At 43.5% G+C, this 25,866-nt stretch overlaps 1 protein-coding gene across 1 annotated transcript in view; it reads right to left on the bottom strand.

Annotated features, from left to right (window-relative positions):
• The window catches only part of LOC117551442 (kynurenine 3-monooxygenase), a 34,760-nt gene that overhangs the window by 2,225 nt on the left and 6,669 nt on the right, over positions 1–25,866 (bottom strand). The window contains exons 6-15 of the mRNA XM_034224344.1: positions 21,957–22,005; positions 20,173–20,260; positions 18,485–18,650; positions 17,767–17,838; positions 15,396–15,517; positions 2,253–2,400; positions 2,113–2,170; positions 1,943–2,025; positions 256–357; positions 119–178 (exon numbers count right to left, since the gene is read on the bottom strand). Coding sequence (XP_034080235.1) covers positions 119–178; positions 256–357; positions 1,943–2,025; positions 2,113–2,170; positions 2,253–2,400; positions 15,396–15,517; positions 17,767–17,838; positions 18,485–18,650; positions 20,173–20,260; positions 21,957–22,005 — 948 coding nt within the window. The remainder of the gene's footprint in view (positions 1–118; positions 179–255; positions 358–1,942; positions 2,026–2,112; positions 2,171–2,252; positions 2,401–15,395; positions 15,518–17,766; positions 17,839–18,484; positions 18,651–20,172; positions 20,261–21,956; positions 22,006–25,866) is intronic.

Raw genomic sequence — 25,866 nt, 5'->3', positions numbered from 1 at the left:
TACTTTTACTCAAAACAATTATTTACGCTTCTACCACCACTGGAAATATATCATAAAATGAAATTGTACGCAGTAAAGATGAAATAAAAGAGTCTAAAGAGAAGACCGATTTTCTTACTTTGTCCTGCCATTGCCAGCGGTCCACAGCCTTATGGTACCTTGTCCTGGTGAAAGTGACCTGGAGGCAGTGAAGTACAGAAATGAAAACGTCTTCTTGTATCAGACATTGATTAGTTAGTTCACTAGGACACTTACCATTGTGTAAAGTGGAACTATTGTATTTGGCAGGAGGAAGTGGAGGAAGTTGTCGAGATGTTTTCTGAAAAGGAACCACTTTGAGTTGACATGGGCTCTCATCTACAACAAAAACAAAAAGGACAAGTGTTTAGTGAAGTGAACCACCTTTCATTCATAACGCAATTTCCTGAAACTCAAGAGTCTAATTTACTCTGAAATATTTGGGGATCAAGCTAACACAAAGTGCCAATTTATGGCTTTTGGAGAGCCTGAATTGTATTGGAGTGTTAGGGAGCTGGCTTCCTGTCAGATGTAAATCTCTACACCCAGAACTGACTTTCCTCATTATGAAGGGTCTTTTACGGGTAGTGAACGGGCCTACCAGGACAAGACCAGGGGCCCAAAGTGTCAACGACCATTGGTCCTTAGCTACACAATAGGCTTGTTTGAGACAAGCGAGACCTGCGCAATTGTGATCACCGTCTTGCTAGTGCGTTGCATGATGGTTAGTCATTTTGTCCGACTTGCTCTGGAGGCTCGCCTACATGAGACGTTGAAATCTCGCGGGACAAAGACACCCGCAGACTTGAGAGAGCGGCGAGGCGGCGCAGTTCCTCTCCACGGGCTGCGGAAGCGAAATGCTTGATGGGAAACGACTCACTGGTATCTCGAGCTGAGCGCTCATTGGTGGTTTTTACCACGTGCTGCTGATGAAACTCTCCAATTGGCTCGGCAAAAGTTTGTTGTTGTTTTGTGTCAGTTTTACGTCGCCACTTCCATTCACATTTTCACCCAAGAAGAAGAAGAAGAAGAAGAAGAAGAAGAAGAAGAAGAAGAAGAAGAAGAAGAAGAAGAAGAAGAAGAAGAAGAAGAAGAAGAAGAAGAAGAAGAAGAAGAAGAAGAGAATAGACAGAAGAAGAAGAAGAAGAAGAAGAAGAAGAAGAGAGAAGAATAAAGAGAAGAATAAGAAGAAGACAGAAGAAGCATACGAATAAGAAGAAGAAGAAGAAGAAGAAGAAGAAGAAGAAGAAGAAGAAGAAGAAGAAGAAGAAGAAGAAGAAGAAGAAGAAGAAGAAGAATCCGAGCTGTCCGACTTCAGGCGAGCTTTTTGAGACCTCCCCCGGCTGCGATCGGCTATTCTCGTCTACTCTCGAGGCGAGCCACAGCTCGTCTCAAACAAGCCTATTGTCTGTCAACGAGACACGTGCCAACCAGGAAGTGAATCAAAATGACCACAAAGACACTTAAAACGACTAAAAGAGATGCAAAACAATAAAACTAAATAGCTAACTAAATGCTACAAACAAACTACATGGTGGCTTGATGACAACACTGCAAAGCTAAAGGTGGCTAAAATTCTGCCTGATCACATTTATCAGTCTCATATCTCATTGGGGTAAGGTATCTTGCCCAATGACACATCGTCATGGGGATCCAACCACTGACCTTCCAATTAAACAGCTAGTTAAGTTTTGTTTCTATGGTTATGTCCCCTGATAGCTTGCACCGCTTCATACAGCTGTTATCTGATTGGTTGTCAGAGGTAAAAAGGTCAGAGCTAAGAAGGTAAAAATAATTTGAACTAATTATCCCATACTCAGCTTTACAGATCTTCAAAGCTTCCATCAGCTCTTTTTTTTTGGTTGACCGGCCCACATCAATACTGATTTAGTTAAATTGGACATATCAAATACATATGCATTACTTCAATGTAGTTGTACATGGCCAAGTCTGCGATGGCGTGATCGTCTGGAACTCGCACTCTGGTATACTCAGGCAGGACAGCACCTGGGTGGACACACAAAGGAAAAAGGCCACACTTTGTTATGAAATCCTCTGTCTCATTTAATCCATGCTCATTTCAAAAGTACTTACTGAAATCCTCATTGAGCTGCTCCATTATTTCGTCGAACACAATGCAGTCCTCAAAGCCCTATTAATTACAAATGTACAGATGAGTTTCTATTTAGTTATTTTTCTGCCTTTTTTGTTCTCCTCGATTGAGTGTTACTCACAGCGTTCATGCCCTGCCCGTAGAAAGGCACCACTGCGTGTGCGGCATCGCCCATGAGGACACATTTATCCCCAATGTGGTACGGGGAGCACTTAATAGACACCATGGCCAGCCCAGGCAGTCGGAAATAATCCCTCTTGAGAGCATCACTGCAACACACAAATAGTAATAAAACAGTTAGCAACTTGTCATATCTTTTTTACTTTTCTTTTTTGCCTTGCTAAAAAAAGATCAGAATAAGCTATATAAGCCAACATAGTGAAACAGCAAAACAGAAGAATAAAAACGTTATTGAATGCCTGTGCAGTCTAAAGTAACCTCAGTGTGGAAGTGACTGATTTTTGTTGGAGTAAACATTCCTTAAAGAGGCCCTGTTATGCTTTGTGGATTTTCCATCTCCTGTGGTGTGTTCTATAGGTGTTTGTGCATGCAAGTGGTCTGCAAAGGGTAACATTCCTGTGTTCCCTCCAGAGGGAGCTTCTCTCCATATTGACATCACTATGTAACACTTGCATTTCTATTGCACAACAGTCAGACAGCTCACCAATCAGAGCAGACAGTGCTCTGGTTTCAGACAGAGGGTGAAAAGAGGTGCTATAGCACAGGCAGTATGAGAAAAAGAAAGAGCTTTTTGAACATTAAAGGTCTCCTATTATGCTATTTGTAGGCATATATTATGAGTCTCAGATATATACAAATATATAAAAAACATGTCTATGATGTGTTTTGCTCAAAATACAAACAGATCATGCATTTTTGACATCCCTCATATCCCTCTATTCCAGTCCTGTTAGAGAAACGCTGATTTTGGGTCCTTAGCTGGAAGAAAAAAAAGGAGGAGGCGGAGCTAATGCCTGCTCAGAATTCTACCGGCAGATACAGTTAAATGTTGCCGTTATTAAACGTCATCATGTTCCAAACCACATCAAGGACTATTTCTGAAACAGTTTGGAACTCAAATGCTTTTTCTCTTGCGGGTTTACCTTTTTTTATTTCCTGCTTTTTTACACATACCCTCTCCAGTACAGGTTAGCTCTGACTGTTAGCAATACTTGCTAATGTAAACAAAGACCATATTACATCCAAAACACGTCAGGCATTGTTTCCGACAGCAATGTTTCTGATTGGGCCGTGGGTCCACATTTCTGATATTAAGTCATATCGGACGCAAATCTGGATCAGCTCCGTTGTACCCCCGTTTTTAGAGATTTGTGTACGGAGGAAAAGAGAGGGTTTTGTTTTTTGACACTTTGCGAGTTCCCTGACACACCAGGGACACATATTTATGTATAAAATACATCAAAAAGTGCATTTTGAATGATAGGACACCTTTAAAAGCATGGAGACATGTCACAGTAGAGGCACAAAATACATATATGAACCTCCATAAAGAGGACATAATAAAGCTCTGCCGGCTTAACAGAATACATGTAAGGGGTAAAGTAATCAGGAAAGAAAAATAGGGAACTGTATTCCCGTACAACTGAGGACAGGATGCAGGATAAAGCATGTAGTACAAAGGCTCCAGGAGGGGGGAGGCAGTGTTGCTCTAAATGTTCTAGCATCAGCTAAAATGGAGCCAAATGTGGGTTCACCACAGATGCAAGGCCCTGATTCAGCAACAAGCTGTCAAAATTATATAAAATGAAGATGGAGATTAAAAAAGTGCTTCATGGATAGGGGTTGGGACATCTGACAAATAAAAGATACCACTGTACGAAATTGTCACGTGGCACTCCAACACACTCTCACTCCATAATCGTCCAGGAGCGACGTTTGGTCAGTGTCCGTGGCGTGCAGTTGTGACGCTCCTAGGCTCCTTCAGCTTCATAAAGGGACGCAAATAGCTTTCAACTGATTGCAATGTATTCCCATCTGCGGCGGGATTTAACGCTCATGGAAGCACGGCATTCGTTTGTGTCGGCTGCCCTTAAAGGCATTGTGAGCGTCCATTCCCATTGGATAACGGAGAATTGTACACCCGGAAGTAAGTATTCCCCTTACTGTCGATTGATTTTACAGTGATATCTGCACTACTCATCGACTAAAAAACACCAGATTATCCTTGTTAATTACACAACATTGATTGGTTTAAATTGTGTGCAATGCTTTTGTATTTTTCCCCTTCGATTCGGAGAAACAAATATTTTTTCGGAGTAAAGGATGGCAGAAGATTGGAGAGTGTGCTCCGAGGGTTACACCGAGCCTCAAACAGCACTTGAAATGGGATGGAACCACGGCAGACTGTCCAAAACTGGATTTGAACGGGACCACCGCGTCTCCCCCACCCCGTCCCCAGAACTACACATGCTGGCTATTGTGTTTGGCAACATGTTCTCTATCTATGGCACGTCTCTACTGGGAGTTGTAGTTTTAAAAGACGTTTTCATATTTCCCATAATAAGAAGTGGCCAGTATTAAACTGTGTACATCCCTGGAGGTTTAGGGGATAGGAAACACTCACATTTAAAACATATAATTAATAAATGGGTGAAAATTGCTTGTGCCCATAATGGGCAGCATTAATATATATACACACATGCCAGCTAAGGTCAGAAGAGCTTTATTTAACAGCTGGTCTTATGTTTGTGACCCCTGTTGTTAATTGATAACATTACATTACATTACATTAATTGATAAGCCTGAAACATGCACTTGTCAAGGTTCAGAGGCAAATTTTGCAAATGTGGCAGTAGCCATCGATCAGCTTAAGATAAGATATACTTTATTGATCCCAAGTTGGAACATTTGCGTTACATCAGCATGTGTAACAGTTGTAAATATGCAGTGGTGTTTATTTGTAAATCATTTAGTATAATCACACAAATTCTGTGTTTTATATTTAACAATTCTGTGTTCTTTATTTATTGATTGTTCAATACCTGACAAGGCCGGAGATGAAATATCTACATACATCTTATAAGAGTATAATACATTATGTATAATATCAGTTAAAATAAGTGCTTCAACATAGTTAACATTGCTGGAGGTATGCACAAATATTGATAGATGTCTTGTAATGCACTATTGTAACTAATGTACTATAAACCCAAGTTTTTCATTCAATGCAGAACTACACCATAGTTGTGTAGGCCTATATGATATGTCAATAAACCTTAGAAAATCTTGAAATCTTGAAAGGGATGTGCAAAATAGTCATTATATACCGTCTTTAATTAACTATTAGTAGAGAATAACTAGTAATGAATATACTTTATAGGGATCCTATTAATATCTAATAATAAAAATAATGAAATTCAATAACATGCTTTAACCACTAGGTGTCCCTTTATATCAACTGTGCACCTTTATGGTGTAAATACAGCCTATCTACCAATTGGATCAAATATAAAAGTCAGCCGAATTAGTGTTGATACTGCAAGGAGACGTATTGTGTGAAAAGAGATGTAAGATGTTGTTTAATGGCTGATATATTTATGATCCACGTCACGTTTTCAGTTCCTCGTGTTTGTCTAGAAGTCTTCTCATCATGGCTCTATAAATACAGAACTACGGCAGATATGTAATATTTAATGCAGCCGAACCGTGTATTACAATGCCGTTATGTGATGACTTTCAAAGAGAAAAGCAAGCACACTCGGAATAAAGTATTATTTATTTATTTTTTAAATGTTCGGTCTGTTTCCGGTATTTGTTAATGACGATGTGCTGTGAGATGTGAGACTGGAATTGCACAGGGGAAAATAACGTATCTTTAGATGCGGATTTTGTTAAACTAATACGTTTGCGCTGTGGACCAACACTATACATTGACGGGGAAGGGGGTAGCAATAAAGATAACACCATTAAACAGTTACACAACATAACAGAAATAATATCGATAGCAGCGTCCCTAGCAACCACCTTGGTAACAATGAAAACGTTCTATGGACGTAATTTCCTGAAGTAATCTTCATAATAACTAGCAAACTAAAGATCATGTACATCCACTGCACACATAATCTGAAATAACAACTCATATTTCTCGCATCAAATGACATCAAAACGCATTTTAATGGCCAAACTAACTTTTAAATAGGCATTTTCCACCGAGAATAAAACGAAGTTCGGCCATGTTTTTTTTTTCTGCAGGGAGAAATTTGAAGATCACGTGACATAGACGCCAGCCATTGGAATGAAAGGTGAAAAAAAAACGGGGTTTGTCAAACAGAGCACATGGTGTAGTCCTAAACGATAGCTGGGGATTCTGGGTAGTGTAGTGTCTTCTGCCATCCTATGAGAATGGACGCTCACATTGCCTTTAAGGGCAGCCGACACAAACGAATGCCGTGCTTCCATGAGCGTCAAATCCCGCCGCAGATGGGAATACATTGCAATCAGTTGAAAGCTATTTGCGTCCCTTTATGAAGCTGAAGGAGCCTAGGAGCGTCACAACTGCACGCCACGGACACTGACCAAACGTCGCTCCTGGACGATTATGGAGTGAGAGTGTGTTGGGCACTCATACTTCGAATATTCCAACTTTTACCTCGATTAACGCTGACCTTTCGATGTGTAACCAATCACATCAGAGCCGTGCTAAGCGGCACAAGCTATCAGAACTAAAAAAACTCAAAACGTATCTGGCCGTTTTTACCACAAGGCTCTACGCATAACCTTGCATTGAGCAAAGAGCAAATCACGTATCATGTTAATGCAGCTTAAGCCCATAGGCGGCGCGTGAGGCTCAGGTTTGGGAAGGCTAAACTACTAAATCAAATTGTTTCGTTTATTAACGCTATACAACATAGCGTATTGTGAGGCGGTTGTCGTTGTTACAAGTACAACGTTACAATGTGGGGCCATTGATAATGAAAATAGATTTTTACCCTTAATGTCTACCCCTGCCCGGTGCCGTATAAGCTTTTTATTTTATTGTTCATCAGTAGAGGTTGCTGCTTTATTCTTTGTATCTGTCCATGTATTTATTTATTTTTAACATTAACTTTTTTAAACAAACAGTGTCAATATCAATACTTGGCAGCTTATAACATTGTCCTACCTTAATGGAGCAATATGCGACGCTTCGCTGTGGCATCATAGGCGTCAATAATGTCCTCTGCTTTGATTTTCTCTGTGAGGTTGCTCTCAATGTGAAGCAGGCTCAGTGTTGTCAACCTCTCCTGATGCATCGTTGTTCTGAGCCAGTTTCGGATACGCCACATTGCTGAGAACGATCTCTCACATGTTGCTGTGCCAACGGGTAACGAGAGAGCCAGGCAAAACAGCTTTTTGAAGTTCCTTTTTTATATTTTCAACCGATACGCTTGGGAGTTTTGTCGTCACCATTGTCATCTCAGTCAGTGCAAGTTTTGGGTTGATGGAGAGGAGGCTTGCATATTGGCTGAGAAGGCTCTCTGCTCCTCTGAAGTCACATTTAAACACTGCATCCACACTTTCTGCAATGGCCATTGACTGCGGTGAAAACCGTGTTGAACACTCACCTAGAAGTGTATCCAGCACAGGATAGTAGAGCTGAATTGCCCATTTCTTTTTCAAGCTGTTTTTGTCTGTGCTTGTTTGGTACTCTCTTTGGCCAAGGGTGCTGGTGACAAATGCACAGTCGAGATCAGACGGTTGTTTGACAGGCCTCTTGCGCGGTCTCTCGTCGTTCTCTTCAATATACGCCAACTGACTGACAGAATGCTTGGATTTCAATCCAGATGTCCTCCCACTTTTGACTTGTTGCCCTCATGTTTTCAAAGCATTTCTTCATGGACTCAATGACACTTGCAGCCTTAGACAGGGTTGTCTCTTTCCCTTGAAGTGCCTTGTGTGCGACATGCACCATGCTGAGTAACTGATGGAAAATAATCAGACTCACACAGAAATCTGCACTTCTCACAGTATTTAACAGACCAGACGCCTCAACAAATCTGCGATAAGGTGGCACCGACAGTTCGGACAAGGTGGAGATCAGGGCCTTCATAGTCTTTTACAGCAGACACGTTTTTCCACCTACAAGCCCACCTTGTGTCGCTCAGTGCTGTAAGCTCCGCTTTAACACCCAGCTCATTTTGACGCTGTTTGTATGCATGATGAGTTCCTGGTTGGGCGAAGAAGGTGTACAGACTCTCAAGGGTGAGAAAAAACCCCATTGCTGTGCGATTAGACTTACAAAACAAGGTTCAATTTGTGTGCCATGCAATGGATGTAAATAGCCGACGGGTGATCCTGGCGTAGTTTTGTTTGAACACCATTAACATGACCAGACATGACTGCTGCCCAATCGTAACCCTGTGCGACAATTGGTAAACGGTACAGTCCGCATTGCTCCAGAAACTGCTTGATTTGGCAGAATAGTGCCTCTGCCCCTTCTGAACAATCCACAAATCCAAGGAATCGCTCTTTGATTTCCAGTCCCTCTGCATATCTGACGCACACTGTCATTTGCTCCTGCTTAAATGAACGTGCCTCGTCCACAAGAATAGTGTAAAATCCGTTATCCTCAATGCTACGAATGATGATGTTTTGTACTTGTTTCGCTGCTATTTCCAACAGTTCATTTTGAGTGTCATGGCTTGTAATGTTGAATGGGCCATTTAACCTGGAACTGAAAGCAGTGTTGCGCTTTGAGAACTATTTGCATAGCTCAAAAAGTGTCCTCGATTCGAAGAGCTCTCCCGTTCATCATGCCCTCGTTGTCACAAGTTAGACACTTCTATTATTGTTTGTTTGGTGGCTCAACTAAACTCTCCTGTCATTTCAGATCCCGCCTTCCTCCAGGCCCTTGTAATCAGCTCACTTCCCTCACCTGGTCTCCCCAGCCCTTCCCCTCACCTGTTACTCATTCCCTCATCACTCCACAGTATTTATACCACCTCACTATCACTTGTCCTTTGCCAGATTGTCTTGTCGTTTCCGCCAAGCTCTCCAGTGAGTGTTGTGCTCTAGCCTGGATTTTTGTCCTGCCCGGTTTTTGATCCCCGCCTGCCTGTTTACGGATCTCGAGTTCCTGCCTGCTCCCTGTCTGGTTTTGGTTGCCTGTCTGACGGATTTCCTGGTTTTGACCCTGCCTTTCCCTGACCTGAATAAACTGAACATTGCTATACACTGGTTGTATCTGAGTCGTGCTATTGGGTTCTGATCTGTACCTGTGATCGTGACACTCGTAGAGGAAGCCCCTGTTTGCCTAGATAAAGCACCATATCTGATGAACTCAGTGTGCATCTGGACCCGGTGACGACATTACCTATTGACGCAGCAACCACTGTAAGTTATATTCTTGTTTAATTAGACTTCTCTGTTTCATTTATTCGACTCTGTATAAATTGTTATTGTAGCGTAAACGGCTAAATCGCGTTTGAGAGATTTTAAATCTCAGATCTGCTCAGGCGAAACCTGCTTTACAGGTCTCAGCACTCAAGCCTGCATTAATATAGGCACGGCCAGTCTATTGTCGCCCATCAGCTGTAGATAGTTAACTAATTAGAGGGCCGTGGCCCTACAGCTGTGAGAACTGAGCAATCAGGCGTCCATTTCGGGTAGCTCTTTCCTGGAGCGTCAGCTTCAGCGTCAGACAGCCGAAGACTGACAAAGACATTGGAGTCCTGCGGGAGTAAGACTGACAAAGACATTGGAGTCCTGCGGGAGTCACGAGGGAGGAAAAGAGGAGGCAAATCCTACTCTGATCGAGCTGGTGTCTTATTTCTCTTTTCTTTAGTTTTCTAGCCCGGCATGCTATAATCATGTGTATTTTCTCTATTCCTGTTCATGTGTCTTCTCGCAATTATAACTGGCCCCGTGTATCTCCTAATCGATATAACCGGCCTGCTCTCGTCTATCCCACGTGCTCCACTGAGATCCAACATCTAGTTTCTGGTGGCCTGTGGAATTGCCAGTCAGCTGTTCCTAAGGCTGACTTCATCTCTGACTACGCCTCCCTGCAGTCTCTGGATTTCCTTGCTCTCACTGAGACCTGGATTACTCCATCCAACACATCCACCCCAGCAGCTCTCTCCACTGCATATTCCTTCTCCCATACACCCAGACCCACTGGCAGAGGAGGTGGCACTGGTCTCCTGCTCTCTCCCAAATGGAGCTTTTCCCTCTTCAAGCTACCTAACTTCACTCCTTCCACCTTTGAATTCCATGCCGTCACAGTAACCCATCCTATACAGTTAACCATTGTTGTTCTCTACCGTCCACCAGGCGCCTTGGGGGACTTCTTGGAGGAATTAGATAATCTCCTCTCACTCATCCCTGAAACTGGCCCTCCCGCTGTACTTCTCGGAGACTTCAACCTCCAGACGGGGAAGATAGACGAACTAACATCTCTGTTAACCGCCTTTGCTTTCTCACTGTCTCCGTCCCCACCGACTCATAAAGCTGGCAATGTCCTTGATCTCATATTCTCAAGGAACTGCGCTACTTCTAACCTCTCTGTAAACCCGCTCCACACATCCGATCACTTCTTCATTTCATTCTCTCTATCCCTTTCCAAACATAACAAACTAATCTCTTCTCATCCTGCACTTGTCCGCCGTAACCTTCGCTCCCTCTCCCCCACTAGCTTTGCCTCGTCGGTGCTCTCAGCCCTCCCTTCCTCTGATTTGTTCCATCTCCTGCCTCCAAACTCTGCTGGAGAAACTCTCCTCTCTACTCTCTCATCCACTCTGGACTCGCTCTGTCCTCTCACATCTCGGCAGGCTCGTCAGTCCCCTCCTGCTCCCTGGCTAAATGATGCACTGCGTGCTAATAGAACCGTCCTTAGGGCAGCAGAGCGGAAATGGTGGAAATCCAAACACCGTGACGACCTCCTAACCTATCAGGCTCTCCTCTCCTCTTTCTCTGCTTCGATCTCTCAGGCAAAAATCACTTTCTTTCAAAATAAGATCCAATCTTCCTATTCCAATCCTAAAAAACTATTTTCCATCTTCTCCACCCTCTTGGACCCTCCAAAAGCTCCTCCCCCCCCTCCTCACTTCTGTCAAGCGACTTTGTTACCCACTTTGAAAAAAAGGTTGATGATATTCGCTCTTCTTTTTCTGACTCACCTTTACTCACCGCTGGGTCACCAGACCCTCCTTCCACCAACACACTTACCTCCTTTTCCCCTCTCTCTCCAAGTGAGGTTCTTACCCTCATTACCTCTGCCCGCCCTACCACCTGTCCTCTGGACCCTATCCCTTCAAACCTCCTTCAGACTATCGCTCCTGATATTCTACCGTTTCTCACCCATTTCATCAACACTTCTCTAACTTCTGGTCACTTTCCAAACAGTCTCAAGGAGGCAAGAGTAAACCCTCTCCTAAAAAAACCCACTCTCAACCCGTCTGATGTTATAAACTACAGGCCTGTCTCTCTCCTCCCGTTCCTGTCTAAATCACTTGAACGCGCTGTCTTTAAACAACTCTCCTGTTATCTCAATCAGAACAACCTTCTGGATCCGCACCAGTCTGGTTTCAAGGCAGGTCACTCCACAGAAACTGCTCTCATTGCTGTCACGGAGGAACTGCACACTGCCAAAACTGCATCCCTCTCCTCTGTCATCATCCTATTGGACCTGTCTGCTGCATTCGACACGGTGAATCATCAGATCCTCCTTCGCACTCTCCAAAAACTTGGAGTTTCAGGCTCTGCACTTTCCCTCCTCACCTCATACCTGAAAGACCGTACCTACAGGGTGACTTGGAGAGGGTCTGAGTCCGACCCTTGTCAATTAACTACGGGGGTCCCTCAGGGCTCTGTTCTTGGTCCCCTCCTCTTCTCCCTGTACACAAACTCGCTCGGATCAGTCATTAGCCCGCATGGTTTTTCTTACCACTGCTACGCTAATGACACCCAATTAATTCTGTCCTTTCCCCGCTCAGAGACACAGGTCGTTGCACGCATCTCTGCTTGTCTAGCTGACATCTCTCAGTGGATGTCTGCTCACCACCTCAAGCTCAACCTTGACAAGACTGAGCTGCTCTTCCTCCCGGGAAAAGATTGTCCCACTCTTGACCTAACAATCAACATCGGCACCTCAGTTGTTTCCCCGACTCAGACTGCAAGGAATCTGGGTGTGACCCTAGATAACAACCTGTCCTTCAATGCAAACATCGCTGCTACAACCCGTTGCTGCAGATACACGCTTTACAACATCAGGAAGATACGTCCCCAGCTGACTCAGAAAGCGACTCAGGTTCGGGTCCAGGCTCTCGTCATCTCACGCCTAGACTACTGCAACTCCCTCCTGGCTGGTCTACCTGCATGTGCCATCCGACCTCTGCAGCTCATCCAGAATGCAGCGGCTCGTCTGGTCTTCAACCTTCCTAAATTCTCCCACACCACTCCGCTCCTCCGCTCCCTTCACTGGCTTCCGGTAACTGCTAGAATCCACTTCAAGACACTGGTACTTGCTTACCATGCTGCGAATGGATCTGGCCCTTCCTACATCCAGGACATGGTTAAACCGTACACCCCAGCGCGTGCACTACGCTCTGCATCAGCCAAACGACTCGTTGCGCCCTCGCTGCTAGGGGGACCCGAGTTCCCATCGGCGAAAACACGTGGGTTTGCTGTCCTGGCTCCAAGATGGTGGAATGAGCTCCCCATTGACATCAGGACGGCAGATAGCTTGCACATCTTCCGGCGCAAACTGAAACTCATCTCTTTCGACTCCACTTCGAGCGTTAGAACTATTAACGAAGCACTTTTATACTAATAAAGGACTGGCTTACCTAAAGCCAGTTGAGTAGCACTTGAAATGTTTGGCTCTATGAAACCTGATGTACTTATATGATTCTGTTTTCTTCAAGGTTGTGTCTTCCTGGTCGAATGTACTTATTGTAAGTCGCTTTGGATAAAAGCGTCAGCTAAATGCAATGTAATGTAATGTAATATCGGCTGCATATTCCCTGTTACACTTAACAATTGCTCTGTGAGAGCCACTCAACTGGGCAGCGACAGAACCAGTGGTTTTAGATGCTACATAGCCTTGCCACAGCTCCATGCACTGCCAATGTGATCCACATTCCGCATGTCGTTGTAATTTTAGCAAGACATTCTTCCAATCCCGCACACCGTTTTTGGGTAGTCTGGCAGATGGGCCGCTTTCTCTGTCTCCCAAGTCAGTAGGTCAGGCTCAGAGGCAGAGCACTGACTGGCTGGGCTGCTCCCGGCTCGCCGCTCCCGGCTTGCCTCCCGCGGCTCGCGGCTTGCCGCTCCCGGCTTTCCTCCCGCGGCTCGCGACTCGCCGCTCCCGGCTTGCCTCCCGCGGCTCGCGGCTTGCCTCCCGTCTCTCCCGGCTCCCGCCACTCCCGGCTCGGCTCCCGGCTCGGCTCCCGGCTCGGCTCCCGGCTCGGCTCCCGGCTCGGCGCCCGGCTCGGCTCGCCTCCCGCCGCTCCCGGCTCGCCTCCCGCCGCTCCCGGCTCGGTTCGCGGCTTGCCTCCCGGCTCGATTCCCGGCTTCCCCCAGGTACTGCCCGGCTTCGTTGTAACCTTATCTTGGCAGGTGTTCGTCGTGGCATCGGGATTAGTTTTAATGTTTGCCTTGAAAAAAGTCATAGGCTATTTAAAGAGCAACTTGCAGGGTTTTTTTTTTCTACATTTATGCTTAAACTTGCTTGAAAATTACAATTTAAAAAAAGTGAATGCAGGATTTGATATGTTTTACGAGACATAAGGGCAGGAATTCAGAGGGAAAGGAGCAATTTTGAGCTCTGCTCTTAAAAACGGCTTTTTTTAAGGTCATACGTCAAACGCGTCATATTACATCACAAAGGGGACACATCTCCGCTCTCTGACCGCGGGAATAGTTAGTAGTTACGTTGAGCAGTTGTGTTGAGCGGTTGTGTTTTAGTGAGCTGGTATTTTTCGGTAGTTTTACATTGTATTTCACCATTTGTAATCATGGTGCATGTATTGTGTTTGTGCAAGTTGCACAAACACAATACCCCCTCCAATACCCCCTCCCTCCTTCCCTGCTCTCTCTCTCCCCTCCGGTACAGCACCGTAACGTAGTGTGGCTTTGCATTAGGTAACGCGAGATACGGCTGATACTTGCGCATTAGTTTCTGTTATGGATCAGTATCAACAGTCCTGCCAGTAACGTTACTATATTATCAATGCTACTTTAGTTATAGCCTGATATATGATAGCTAACTTTACAATGTTTTGATGTGACGTTAGCTAACATTCTGTAGCTAACGCCGATCACTCACCAAGATAGCTGCCCAGTTCTGCACTGGTTCTCCTCACACCACAGCTCAATTTCTCTCCGATGGCCGTTATTTCTTCTAATCCTTGGCTGCTCCTGGTCTCTTGGACGCCTAGCAGGCTCATAATTATAAGGTTGTGGTCCGTCATATGCATTCGAATATACATGTTCAACTTCTTCTGTGTCTTCTGTGTCGAAACTAGCATTGGGATCCATGTTTATTAATACGTTACACCGGCCGCTCTCCCCCTTGTTTCCCCTTTGTTACATCACACGCGGGAGGTCACGTGGGGAGGCTTTTTTGATGCAGAAATAAAAATGTCTTACAAAAACGACGCCAGATGTCACTGTAGTGTATATTTATGTATATTTTTTTGAAAATCTAGTATATACATCATTTTCCTACACATTTATTCACAGGTGTCTTTAACCTGGAAGTTGCTCTTTAAATGTTACCAGGATGCAGTGACAAAATATATTTGGGAAGGCTTAGCCTTCCCTAGCCTACAGTACCCGCCACCCCTGCTTAAGCCTTTCGTTAACAATAAAGCACTTGGCCGTCTCTAGTGACTTCTTTTTGAACCTGTAAAGACTTCCACTGCTGCCTTGAAGTATTCGCAAAGAGGTCCTGACTTTTAGGCTGGATTTGAATTGGGCATCTCACCTATCTCTCCGTCACCGACAACATGAGGTAATGGGAAGTTGGTTGACACTGCATTGACGTGCACGTTGGCACTATGACTAGGACTCAACATTGAAACGTAAGAATCCTCAGTCAGGGACAAGACATTTGGAGCAGTTCGGAGATTGTACTCTCAAGTTACCTCAAAATCCTGTTTCATTATAAGTGTCTCAAAATGGCTGAAACAACTTGGCAAGGGCGTTACAGAAAGCTTTTAACCAACACCATGAGGTTCACATCAAATTAAAACCAACCCATGTCACAGTAAGGCTGCGGGAGACAATGGATAGAGAGAGAGGGGGAGGTTAGGAAGTCACCTACACTCCTATCAGTGGTATGGTGTCCGCGAAGTATTCCTGGAAAAACTCCATGACTTCATCTCCTGTGGTGATCTTCTCAAACTCGTCAAAGGGCATGAACAGGGTGCAGGTGAATGTCTTGTCCTGAATAGAAAATGAGAAAAAAAAACGAGTGGACAGGAATGTTATGCTCAGATCCATTGTGACACATTAAATTACAACAATTCAAATTGAACTCAGAGTACTGTAAAGACTTGCTGTTTGGTGTCCCCTAAAGCACATTAAAATATATTTCTAGAGGACTTACAAAGAGCACTATTAAAATGTGGCATCAAATAAGATTTAATGCAAAAAATGTAAAGTCCTCAATATTAATAATCTCTTTTATACCTATAGACAGAGGTGGAAGAAGTACTCTGATTATTTACTTAAATAAAAGTAGCAATACTAGAGCTAAAAATACTCACTTTTGCATAGCGAGTACTTTTACTTTTGGTATTTAAGCAACAGATAATTATTTTATTAATTGATTAAGGTCATTAAAATAATTGGGGCATTAATGTGTTCATCACTTCAAGGTCCGTTAACCCAGTGTTTTTCAAAGTGGGGGCCCCGACCCCCCGGGGGGGCACCAAGGGGGTCACGCAAAGTTTGAGGGAAGTTTTTTTTAAGTTTTATTTTTTTTTAGATGTTATTAATAACTATATATCTATCAATCTATGTGTCCTTTGATGCCAATCTTTTAATATTTTTTGTTTTTGAATCACACAACCGCCCTTCAAGCCAATCAGAATCGAGCTGCCGCTACTGAGAGTGAAACTGAGTATCTGCTCAGCTTTTGGAGCAAGTGAGAGCTAGTGAATATTTCGCTCTGTAGCTGGATGAGAGCACGGATGTAGCAAATGTCGCGGAATTGCTTGCATACATCAGATTTATTTCGGAAGACAACTTTGTTGAGGAAATATTATTTTGCAAAGCACTGGAAGGTAGGACCACATGAAGAGACATTTTCCAAGTTTTAGATGAGTACATCATCTCAAATGGACTTGACTGGTCTCGTTGTGTGGGTGTGTGTTCAGATGGGGCAGTGGGGCTATGACAGGCAAAAAAAGCGGAGTGACAGCTTTTATCAGGCAGAAGGCCCCAAATGTAGTGGCAACAAACTGCATGCTCCATTGTGAGGCACTTGTACACATCATCAAAAAAAATTGCAACAGGGGGGTCCCCACCAGAGGATAATGCTGTAAGGGGGTCCTTGGCATGGCAAAGTTTGGGAACCCCTGCGTTAACCTACAATAATATCTAATAATGTTTGTTATTTTATATTTACTCTGCAAAGTAACCAGTTACTAAGTCTGTCAAAATAAATGTAGTGGAGTCAAAAGTACAACATTTGCAGATGTGTGTTTCAGCATGTCTCCTTTTTTTTAAAAATATATATTTTCTTAAACAACCATGATCTAATAATGGCATTGTAAATATATGGTTAAAACTGGATAAAACGTACATTTCTGTAGTTCGGTCAACATTGAATCTATTCACAAATGAAGTTCCATGAATGCTACATACTGTTGTACTGTGTACCAGTGGCGAACCGTGTCTATCACAACTGGACCTTCTGTACACACACACGATTCTCATTTATTCATTTTATTTATATAATTAAATCGATTTTTTGTTTGTTTTATCTGAGTGTTCCAGGGTATTCTATGAATACTTTGAAGGCCCTGACTGTTCACCACTGCTGTACACACAAGACTTTTACATTTGAATACAGACTTTAATGGACCGTAAAAATCCTCCATGCTGAACTTGGTATAGGATCTTCCCCCCTATATGCCATTGTAATAGCCAAACTCCACCCAGTGAGAGTGATGGATGCAGTGCACTGAGGGTGTGGGCGTGCCTTTTTCTGTCCATTCGAGCAAGTTTTATCTATCAAGATCACAAAGTCCTCCCTAAGGACCTTTCAGCACTGTCTCTGTTACCATGGTATACACAGCAGCAAGGATGACTTAGTGTTTGTATGTCGGCCCTAATGAGAACTATGGTGCACACCAAAGCCAGCTGCTTAACCTTGTCTCACTATTATGCCGAGTCAGACTTGCAGAAAAAAATCATTCTTGGATTAAGAATGACAGAAGAGTCAGAACGATGGCTTCACACAGAGACTGATGGAAGGAGAAGTGTGATCAGCATATTTCCAATGACTAAGCCCCCAGTGGCTATGATCTGGAAATAAGGTTAATTAACTAAGAGGAAATCCCAGAGACGTCAGTCATGTGATTCCTGTCACAATGATGCAGTACCCATTGCTCAATTAACATATACCTAGTAGTGAGAATCAGCCAACTATAACACGCAGGAGAGAAGAAAATAACATTCACACTCACCAAGTTGGGCAGGGCGATCATCATGAATGTATTTCTTGGCCAGATGTGCAGATAATCAGGCTTCATTGCGAACTGGGGGCGAAGATGATACAAGTGAGAGAAATTAAACAAAATATACATTGGTGCCAAACAATTGAGAGTCCAACACTAGCAGCATCACACAACATTCAGTAAAAGAAAAGTTTGATGTACAGAGGACCAGGCTCTGGGAGTAGGGCCTAATGGATTACATGCAACGGGATTAAGCTATTAGCTTATACACAAAATGTACCTGTATTCTCTTGCAGTTACAGTGGCGGCGCCAGGGTATGGCTGGGGTAGGCTACAGCCATACCAAGAAATGGCTTAGCCCCACCATGACAAATGATGTTAAAGTAAGCAAAATAAAGTCCGCCAACTCGCGCGGAGTAAATTGCACAGACAGCAATTAGTAAGATTGCTTTCAGTAGCCACTTGTCTGGAAATACCGAAGACTAAAAACGGTTTTGAAAACTTGTGTCACGTAGTGATCGTCTTCTCAATAGAACATCTTTGATAATGTCTTCTGGCCAATCAGAATCAAGATAACGGCGTGGTGTTGTTGCAGGAAGTCCCGACGGGGGGGCGCGGGGCTCCCTTGGTGGGGCGCAGCACCCCTCCAAGACAATGGTAGGGGAAACACTGACACAGTTTTAGAGTAACCCTCCCCCCCCCCCCCCCCACACTGCAGAGGACTGACCTCTCCGTTGACGGGCGGCATGGTGAGCTCCATGTATCCGTGGGGGATGTAGGTCTGGCTGTAGTTGAAGCGGCTGCGGCGGAGGAACTGCTTGCGGATGGTGGAGAACGCTCCATCACAGCCTACAATCAGGTCAGCCTGGATCTGATCGTGGGACCCATCCAACCTGAGGAATGAAGCAGAAACAAGACAACTTAACTTCAATGTACCGCTACACATTTCCTTCTTGCTCCTTTTCACACATAATGTCAATACAGGTGAGATGGGTTGAGGACAGTTAAGCATATTACATTACATTACATTGCATTTAGCTGACGCTTTTATCCAAAGCGACTTACAATAAGTACATTCGACCAGGAAGACACAACCTTGAAGAAAACAGAATCATATAAGTACATCAGGTTTCATAGAGCCAAACATTTCAAGTGCTACTCAACTGGCTATAGATAAGCCAGTCCTTTATTAGTATATAAGTGCTTTGTTAATAATTCTATCGCTCGAAGTGGAGTCGAAAGAGATGAGTTTTCAGTCTGCGCCGGAAGATGTGCAAGCTATCTGCTGTCCTGATGTCAATGGGGAGCTCATTCCACCATCTTGGAGCCAGGATAGCAAACCCACGTGTTTTTGCTGATGGGAACTTGGGTCCCCCTCGCAGCGAGGGTGCAGCGAGTCGTTTGGCTGATGCAGAGCGTAGTGCACGCACTGGGGTGTACAGTTTAAACCATGTCCTGGATGTAGGAAGGGCCAGATCCATTCACAGCAAGCAAGTACCAGTGTCTTGAAGTGGATTCTAACAGTTACCGGAAGCCAGTGAAGGGAGCGGAGGAGCGGAGTGGTGTGGGAAAATGTAGGAAGGTTGAAGACCAGACGAGCCGCTGCATTCTGGGTGAGCTGCAGAGGTCGGATGGCACATGCAGGTAGACCAGCCAGGAGGGAGTTGCAGTAGTCTAGGCGTGAGATGACGAGAGCCTGGACCAGAACCTGCGTCGCTTTCTGGGTCAGCTGGGGACGTATCTTCCTGATGTTGGTGGTAATGTAACACGCATGTGATGCAGTGCTGTTTAGGTTGCATTTCCAGTGGAGAAAACAAAAGGCAAAGTGGTGTGTTCCAATCCCCACATGCAAACACACTGCCTGTGCACTGTTGCAATGTTTTATTGAAATTAAAACACTGTTTTATTAAGTATATAAGTGTCAAGTGCACTCCAGGATGACATTTAAATTCTTAGCACACTCAACTAATTTAAAGTGAATTTAAGTTTTTCATTTTAGCAATAAATGCAGAGTGACTCATTCTAACCGACATTTTAAAATAGGCATGAAGATATAAAAATAAATAGAAATGAAAACATTAACATCCAATGCATTTTTACACATTTTAGATAACTCTGAATGTAATTGAAACTCTTTGATCAGACTAAGCAATTGGTGTTTCACTGCATGCTAATTTCCAATTGTTAATTGGGTTGTAAAATATGTGACATTTAGCTCAAGGACTACCAATTACAGAGCTACTGAAAGGTCATGCAGAGCAGCTTCAAAGGCAAGAAGTGTATCACCACCTCAGAATGTGACAAGGCAACATATGTTAACATGTAACACACAGGAGACATGGATGAATAAAGAGTGTTAAACAATGCAGATCCTCCTCCCAGATTACTCCATGTTTGCTATTGGTAATTATTTACCTGGTAAAGGTCATTAGCCCTGTTTCAGGACTCCAATCCTTGAGCTTGTGATCAAAGTTCATCTTCATGTTTGGATATGTCTCTGCCTCTGTCAGATAAACATGTTACAAAAAGGAGCTTATATCACAGACGAAAGCGTGTCATAACACCAGCAGGTTAATAAGAAATATCTCGTGAAAAAGCACAAAGAGCCTTCAAATTCTAGTAAAGTGCAGTAAGGACACAGACCGTCAGCACATCAATGAAGTGGAATGACCTCAAACTGATAACAAGAGTCTCAACAGAACAGTCAGTGTGTATTCATTTGTTAAAAACCCATGTTTAGGTTGTCAAAATCTCCTCTTCACTCCAGGAGTCTGGATTGGCCCTGATAAGAACCATGTCTTTACAATCAGCACACGTAATTAAAGTCAGACTCTGGCTGTCACACTTTATCTCCAAGCGCATACTGAGTCACTTCATTTAATATAAGGCACAATCCCTTAAGGGTAGAAAGAATAACAAATCCCAGACGTAATTCTACAGAGAGGATCTGCAGTCGATAAGGCTCAGCACGCTGGTTATCGACCTAATGTAGGACAATTCGTGTTAGGGAAGAGTTTGTCATTTCATTTGGAGTGCAATACACAGTTTATGAATAAAGAATACATTGAGGGTTTAATCCAGGCTTTCAGAGAATTTAAGGATATGTATTAATAGAGTATTCTTACACAAAAAAACTGACATTTTGACTTTAACTAGATGTATTATGTCAACAACTGTATTACGTTCAACTTAATATTTTTTCTTTCAACTAACCTCATACAATTATGTGGAACCTGTTGACATAATACATTTAATTAAAATCCATGTTTAATTTGTTCATTCTGGTTAACCCAGGGTTAACTCAAAACTATATGGTTTAAACTGCACTTATCCTGGTCCTGGATGTAATGCCTGTTGTAACAATATTTACTTTGAGGAATTCCAAAGTCCATTGAGAACTTCAGCCCAATTTCACAATGGCAAATGTGATCCTTTTTAGAACCCTGCTCCTGAGCGGAACCAACCAACTAAGGCCAAACTCAGGCTTAGCCATCTCTCGGATAGTGCCTGTGTAAAATAATTCTAATATTGCCTATTGTTTTGACTACACATTTTGTCCAACAACAGTCGGATTGAACTGACTGCTTGTCCAATGGCCCATTATCCAAAAGACAAACGCCTATCCCTACTACTAACATAAGCACATGGCTGATAAATATGAAGAGAGAATCTCCTTTTTTAATATTTTAAACCTTTTTTTGTCCTAGTCACAAAGTGAAGCTAAAGTCTTTTTTTAAGTTGAACTAAAATGTAAAAATCTGCTCGATAACATTAAATTGACTCTTTTGCTGTGCTCCATAGGCAAGCTTTTAGAAGGTAGACCAATGAAAAAAAGAATTTTCTCTTTTGCTCCTTCTTTGTACAAGTGTCACCTTGTCCTGCTGCTGCTAACTATATCTTAATCTAATCTCAAAATATTTGTAATATTTGGAAGTGTAACAAAAATGTTGGTAGGATTGCTTTCGTAACTTTGACGTAAAAGTGACTCGGTTGTTTTTTCACACATGGGAGAGACAATACATTGCTGTCAGATGGGGAGAATGTCCTTAACAAAGTTAGCATTTTCTTTTAGACAATGTGCATTATTGTATGTTAAATTATCATTTCAGTTAGGCTATAATTGGGTCATTTCAGCACACATCTTCTGACATTGTGTAGCAATGGAAAGTATAATAGAAACAAACACGTAATGTTCTTACCGGTTAGCAGCTCTTTGTTCAGGTTGGCTCGGTCAACTGACAGGATGAACTGAAAGGAAAACAATCTGCATTAAATACAACTCCACTACAGTTACACAAACACAACTGTGACATTTAAACTTATGATCTAAAGTTGTCAAACTTTTACTGTGGCATACTTTCGGAAAGTCCTAGACTTTAGACAAATAATAAGAAATGTTATGGCATCTTTCCCTCTCATACTAATAGTCTATTATAGGCAGAAATGGGATCAAGTTGTAGGCCTTATTTACCAGAAAGTCAAAATGACAAGATATAGTAATACCTCATTACCATGTGAATAACAATCAAATCTACTAAGATATGGTTTTGACTAATAGGTTTAGTATAATAGGACTAACTAACCTTTATGTCTGTGTTGGACTATGGCAATGTATGTATGAATGAATCTTCTAAAGGCCTAAACTCTTTGGATGCATCTACCACAGACATTTAGAACAAACCATAGAAACCCTTGAACACAACTTAGCTCCTTGTATGCTCGGGTTGGATGGTTTGCGCTTACCACCCGTAGACTGAAACATTGGCATATCCTAATTTATAGGGCTATTCTTGGTGTAATTCTCAGTGTTATTCTTGGTGTTATTCTTCTATCTTACAGGACAGGACATGTTTTGACTAACTGTTCTAATAGTCCACACTGAGCAAAGGGAGTTTAGTTCTGCTGCTCCTGTTGCCTTGAACCAGCGGAAATATGATCTGAAACTCCGAGAGCTGCTCCTCTAAACAGATGTAAAGTGCTTCTGAATGACCGAGAAACAGCAGCTCCGTAGATGCTTCGTGTGATGGTGTTTCTGACTGTGATCATTTCATTCTCTCTATCCCTTTCCAAACATAACAAACTAATCTCTTCCCATCCTACACTTGTCCGCCGTAACCTTCGCTCCCTCTCTCCCTCTACCTTTGCCTCGTCGGTGCTCTCTGCCCTCCCTTCCTCTGATTCGTTCCAACTACTGCCTCCAAACTCTGCTGCAGAAACTCTCCTCTCTACTCTCTCATCCACTCTGGACTCGCTCTGTCCTCTGACATCTCGGCAGGCTCGTCAGTCCCCTCCGGCTCCCTGGCTAAATGATGCACTGCGTGCTAATAGAACCGTCCTTAGGGCAGCAGAGCGGAAATGGTGGAAATCCAAACACCGTGACGACCTCCTAACCTATCAAGCTCTCCTCTCCTCTTTCTCTGCTTCGATCTCTCAGGCAAAAAGCACTTTCTTTCAAGATAAGATCCAATCTTCCTATTCCAATCCTAAAAAACTATTTTCCATCTTCTCCACCCTCTTGGACCCTCCAAAAGCTCCTCCCCCCTCCTCACTTCTGTCAAGCGACTTTGTTACCCACTTTGAAAAAAAGGTTAATGATATTCGCTCTTCTTTTTCTGACTCACCTTTACTCACCGCTGGGTCACCAGACCCTCCTTCCACCAACACACTGACCTCCTTTTCCCCTCTCTCTCCAAGTGAGGTTCTTACCCTCATTACCTCTGCCCGCCCCTACCACCTGTCCTCTGGACCCTATCCCTTCAAACCTCCTTCAGACTATCGCTCCTGATATTCTACCGTTTCTCACCCATTTCATCAACACTTCTCTAACTTCTGGTCACTTTCCAAACAGTCTCAAGGAGGCAAGAGTAAACCCTCTCCTAAAGAAACCCACTCTCAACCCGTCTGATGTTATAAACTACAGGCCTGTCTCTCTCCTCCCGTTCCTGTCTAAATCACTTGAACGCGCTGTCTTTAAACAACTCTCCTGTTATCTCAATCAGAACAACCTTCTGGATCCGCACCAGTCTGGTTTCAAGGCAGGTCACTCCACAGAAACTGCTCTCATTGCTGTCACGGAGGAACTGCACACTGCCAAAACTGCATCCCTCTCCTCTGTCATCATCCTGTTGGACCTGTCTGCTGCATTCGACACGGTGAATCATCAGATCCTCCTTCGCACTCTCCAAAAACTTGGAGTTTCAGGCTCTGCACTTTCCCTCCTCACCTCATACCTGAAAGACCGTACCTACAGGGTGACTTGGAGAGGGTCTGAGTCCGACCCTTGTCAATTAACTACGGGGGTCCCTCAGGGCTCTGTTCTTGGTCCCCTCCTCTTCTCCTTGTACACAAACTCGCTCGGATCAGTCATTAGCCCGCATGGTTTTTCTTACCACTGCTACGCTGATGACACCCAATTAATTCTGTCCTTTCCCCGCTCAGAGACCCAGGTCGTTGCACGCATCTCTGCTTGTCTAGCTGACATCTCTCAGTGGATGTCTGCTCACCACCTCAAGCTCAACCTTGACAAGACTGAGCTGCTCTTCCTCCCGGGAAAAGATTGTCCCACTCTTGACCTAACAATCAACATCGGCACCTCAGTTGTTTCCCCGACTCAGACTGCAAGGAATCTGGGTGTGACCCTAGATAACAACCTGTCCTTCAATGCAAACATCGCTGCTACAACCCGCTGCTGCAGATACACGCTTTACAACATCAGGAAGATACGTCCCCAGCTGACTCAGAAAGCGACTCAGGTTCTGGTCCAGGCTCTCGTCATCTCACGCCTAGACTACTGCAACTCCCTCCTGGCTGGTCTACCTGCATGTGCCATCCGACCTCTGCAGCTCATCCAGAATGCAGCGGCTCGTCTGGTTTTCAACCTTCCTAAATTCTCCCACACCACTCCGCTCCTCCGCTCCCTTCACTGGCTTCCGGTAACTGCTAGAATCCACTTCAAGACACTGGTACTTGCTTACCGTGCTGCGAATGGATCTGGCCCTTCCTACATCCAGGACATGGTTAAACCGTACACCCCAGCGCGTGCACTACGCTCTGCATCAGCCAAACGACTCGTTGCGCCCTCGCTGCGAGGGGGACCCAAGTTCTCATCGGCGAAAACACGTGGGTTTGCTATCCTGGCTCCAAGATGGTGGAATGAGCTCCCCATTGACATCAGGACGGCAGATAGCTTGCACATCTTCCGGCGCAAACTGAAAACTCATCTCTTTCGACTCCACTTCGAGCGTTAGAATGATTAACGAAGCACTTTTATACTAATAAAGGACTGGCTTACCTAAAGCCAGTTGAGTAGCACTTGAAATGTTTGGCTCTATGAAACCTGATATACTTATATGATTCTGTTTTCTTCAAGGTTGTGTCTTCCTGGTCGAATGTACTTATTGTAAGTCGCTTTGGACAAAAGCGTCAGCTAAATGCAATGTAATGTAATGTAATGTAATATGTTCTCTTTACTTGTTTTTAATGTGTTGTCTGTCACTCTGCTGCTGCCTATCTTGGCCAGGACTCTCTTGTAAACAGTGGTGTAAAATAACTAGGTATATTTACTCAAGTACTATACTTGAGTACACTATTAAGGTACTTTACTTGAGCATTTCAATTTTTTGCAACTTTGTACTTCTACTCGACTACAATTCAGAGGTACATTTTGTACTTTTACTCCACTACATGTATTTAATACCTTTAGTTACTTTACAGATCTGGATGAATGATGTGAAATATAACCAAGTGTTAAATCAGACTTTAGTTCCACCTGGAGTAAATCCACCAGCTACCCTGCAGTATACAAAGTCATTCAAACTAGCTGCACCTTTACCAGCTTTGAGAACACTTTCATGATCAATCATTATAAAACATATCATAGATATATTATGCTGAAATGGACCAATCTGCACAATGACTACTTTTACTGTCGCTACTTTAACTATATGTTGATGCTAATACTTTTCAACTTGAGTAACATTTTGAATGCAGAACTTTTACTTGTAACAGAGTATTCCTACACTCTGGTACTTCTACTTTTACTCAAGTACAAGATCTGAGTACTTCTCCCACTTCCGCTTGTAAAACCTAAAATGAATCTCAGTGAGACTT

This window comes from Gymnodraco acuticeps, unplaced genomic scaffold (assembly GCF_902827175.1).
Source record: "Gymnodraco acuticeps unplaced genomic scaffold, fGymAcu1.1, whole genome shotgun sequence".
NCBI lineage: Eukaryota > Metazoa > Chordata > Actinopteri > Perciformes > Bathydraconidae > Gymnodraco > Gymnodraco acuticeps.
Note: the sequence above shows the minus strand (reverse complement) of the source record. Positions and strands in the feature narration are given on the sequence as shown.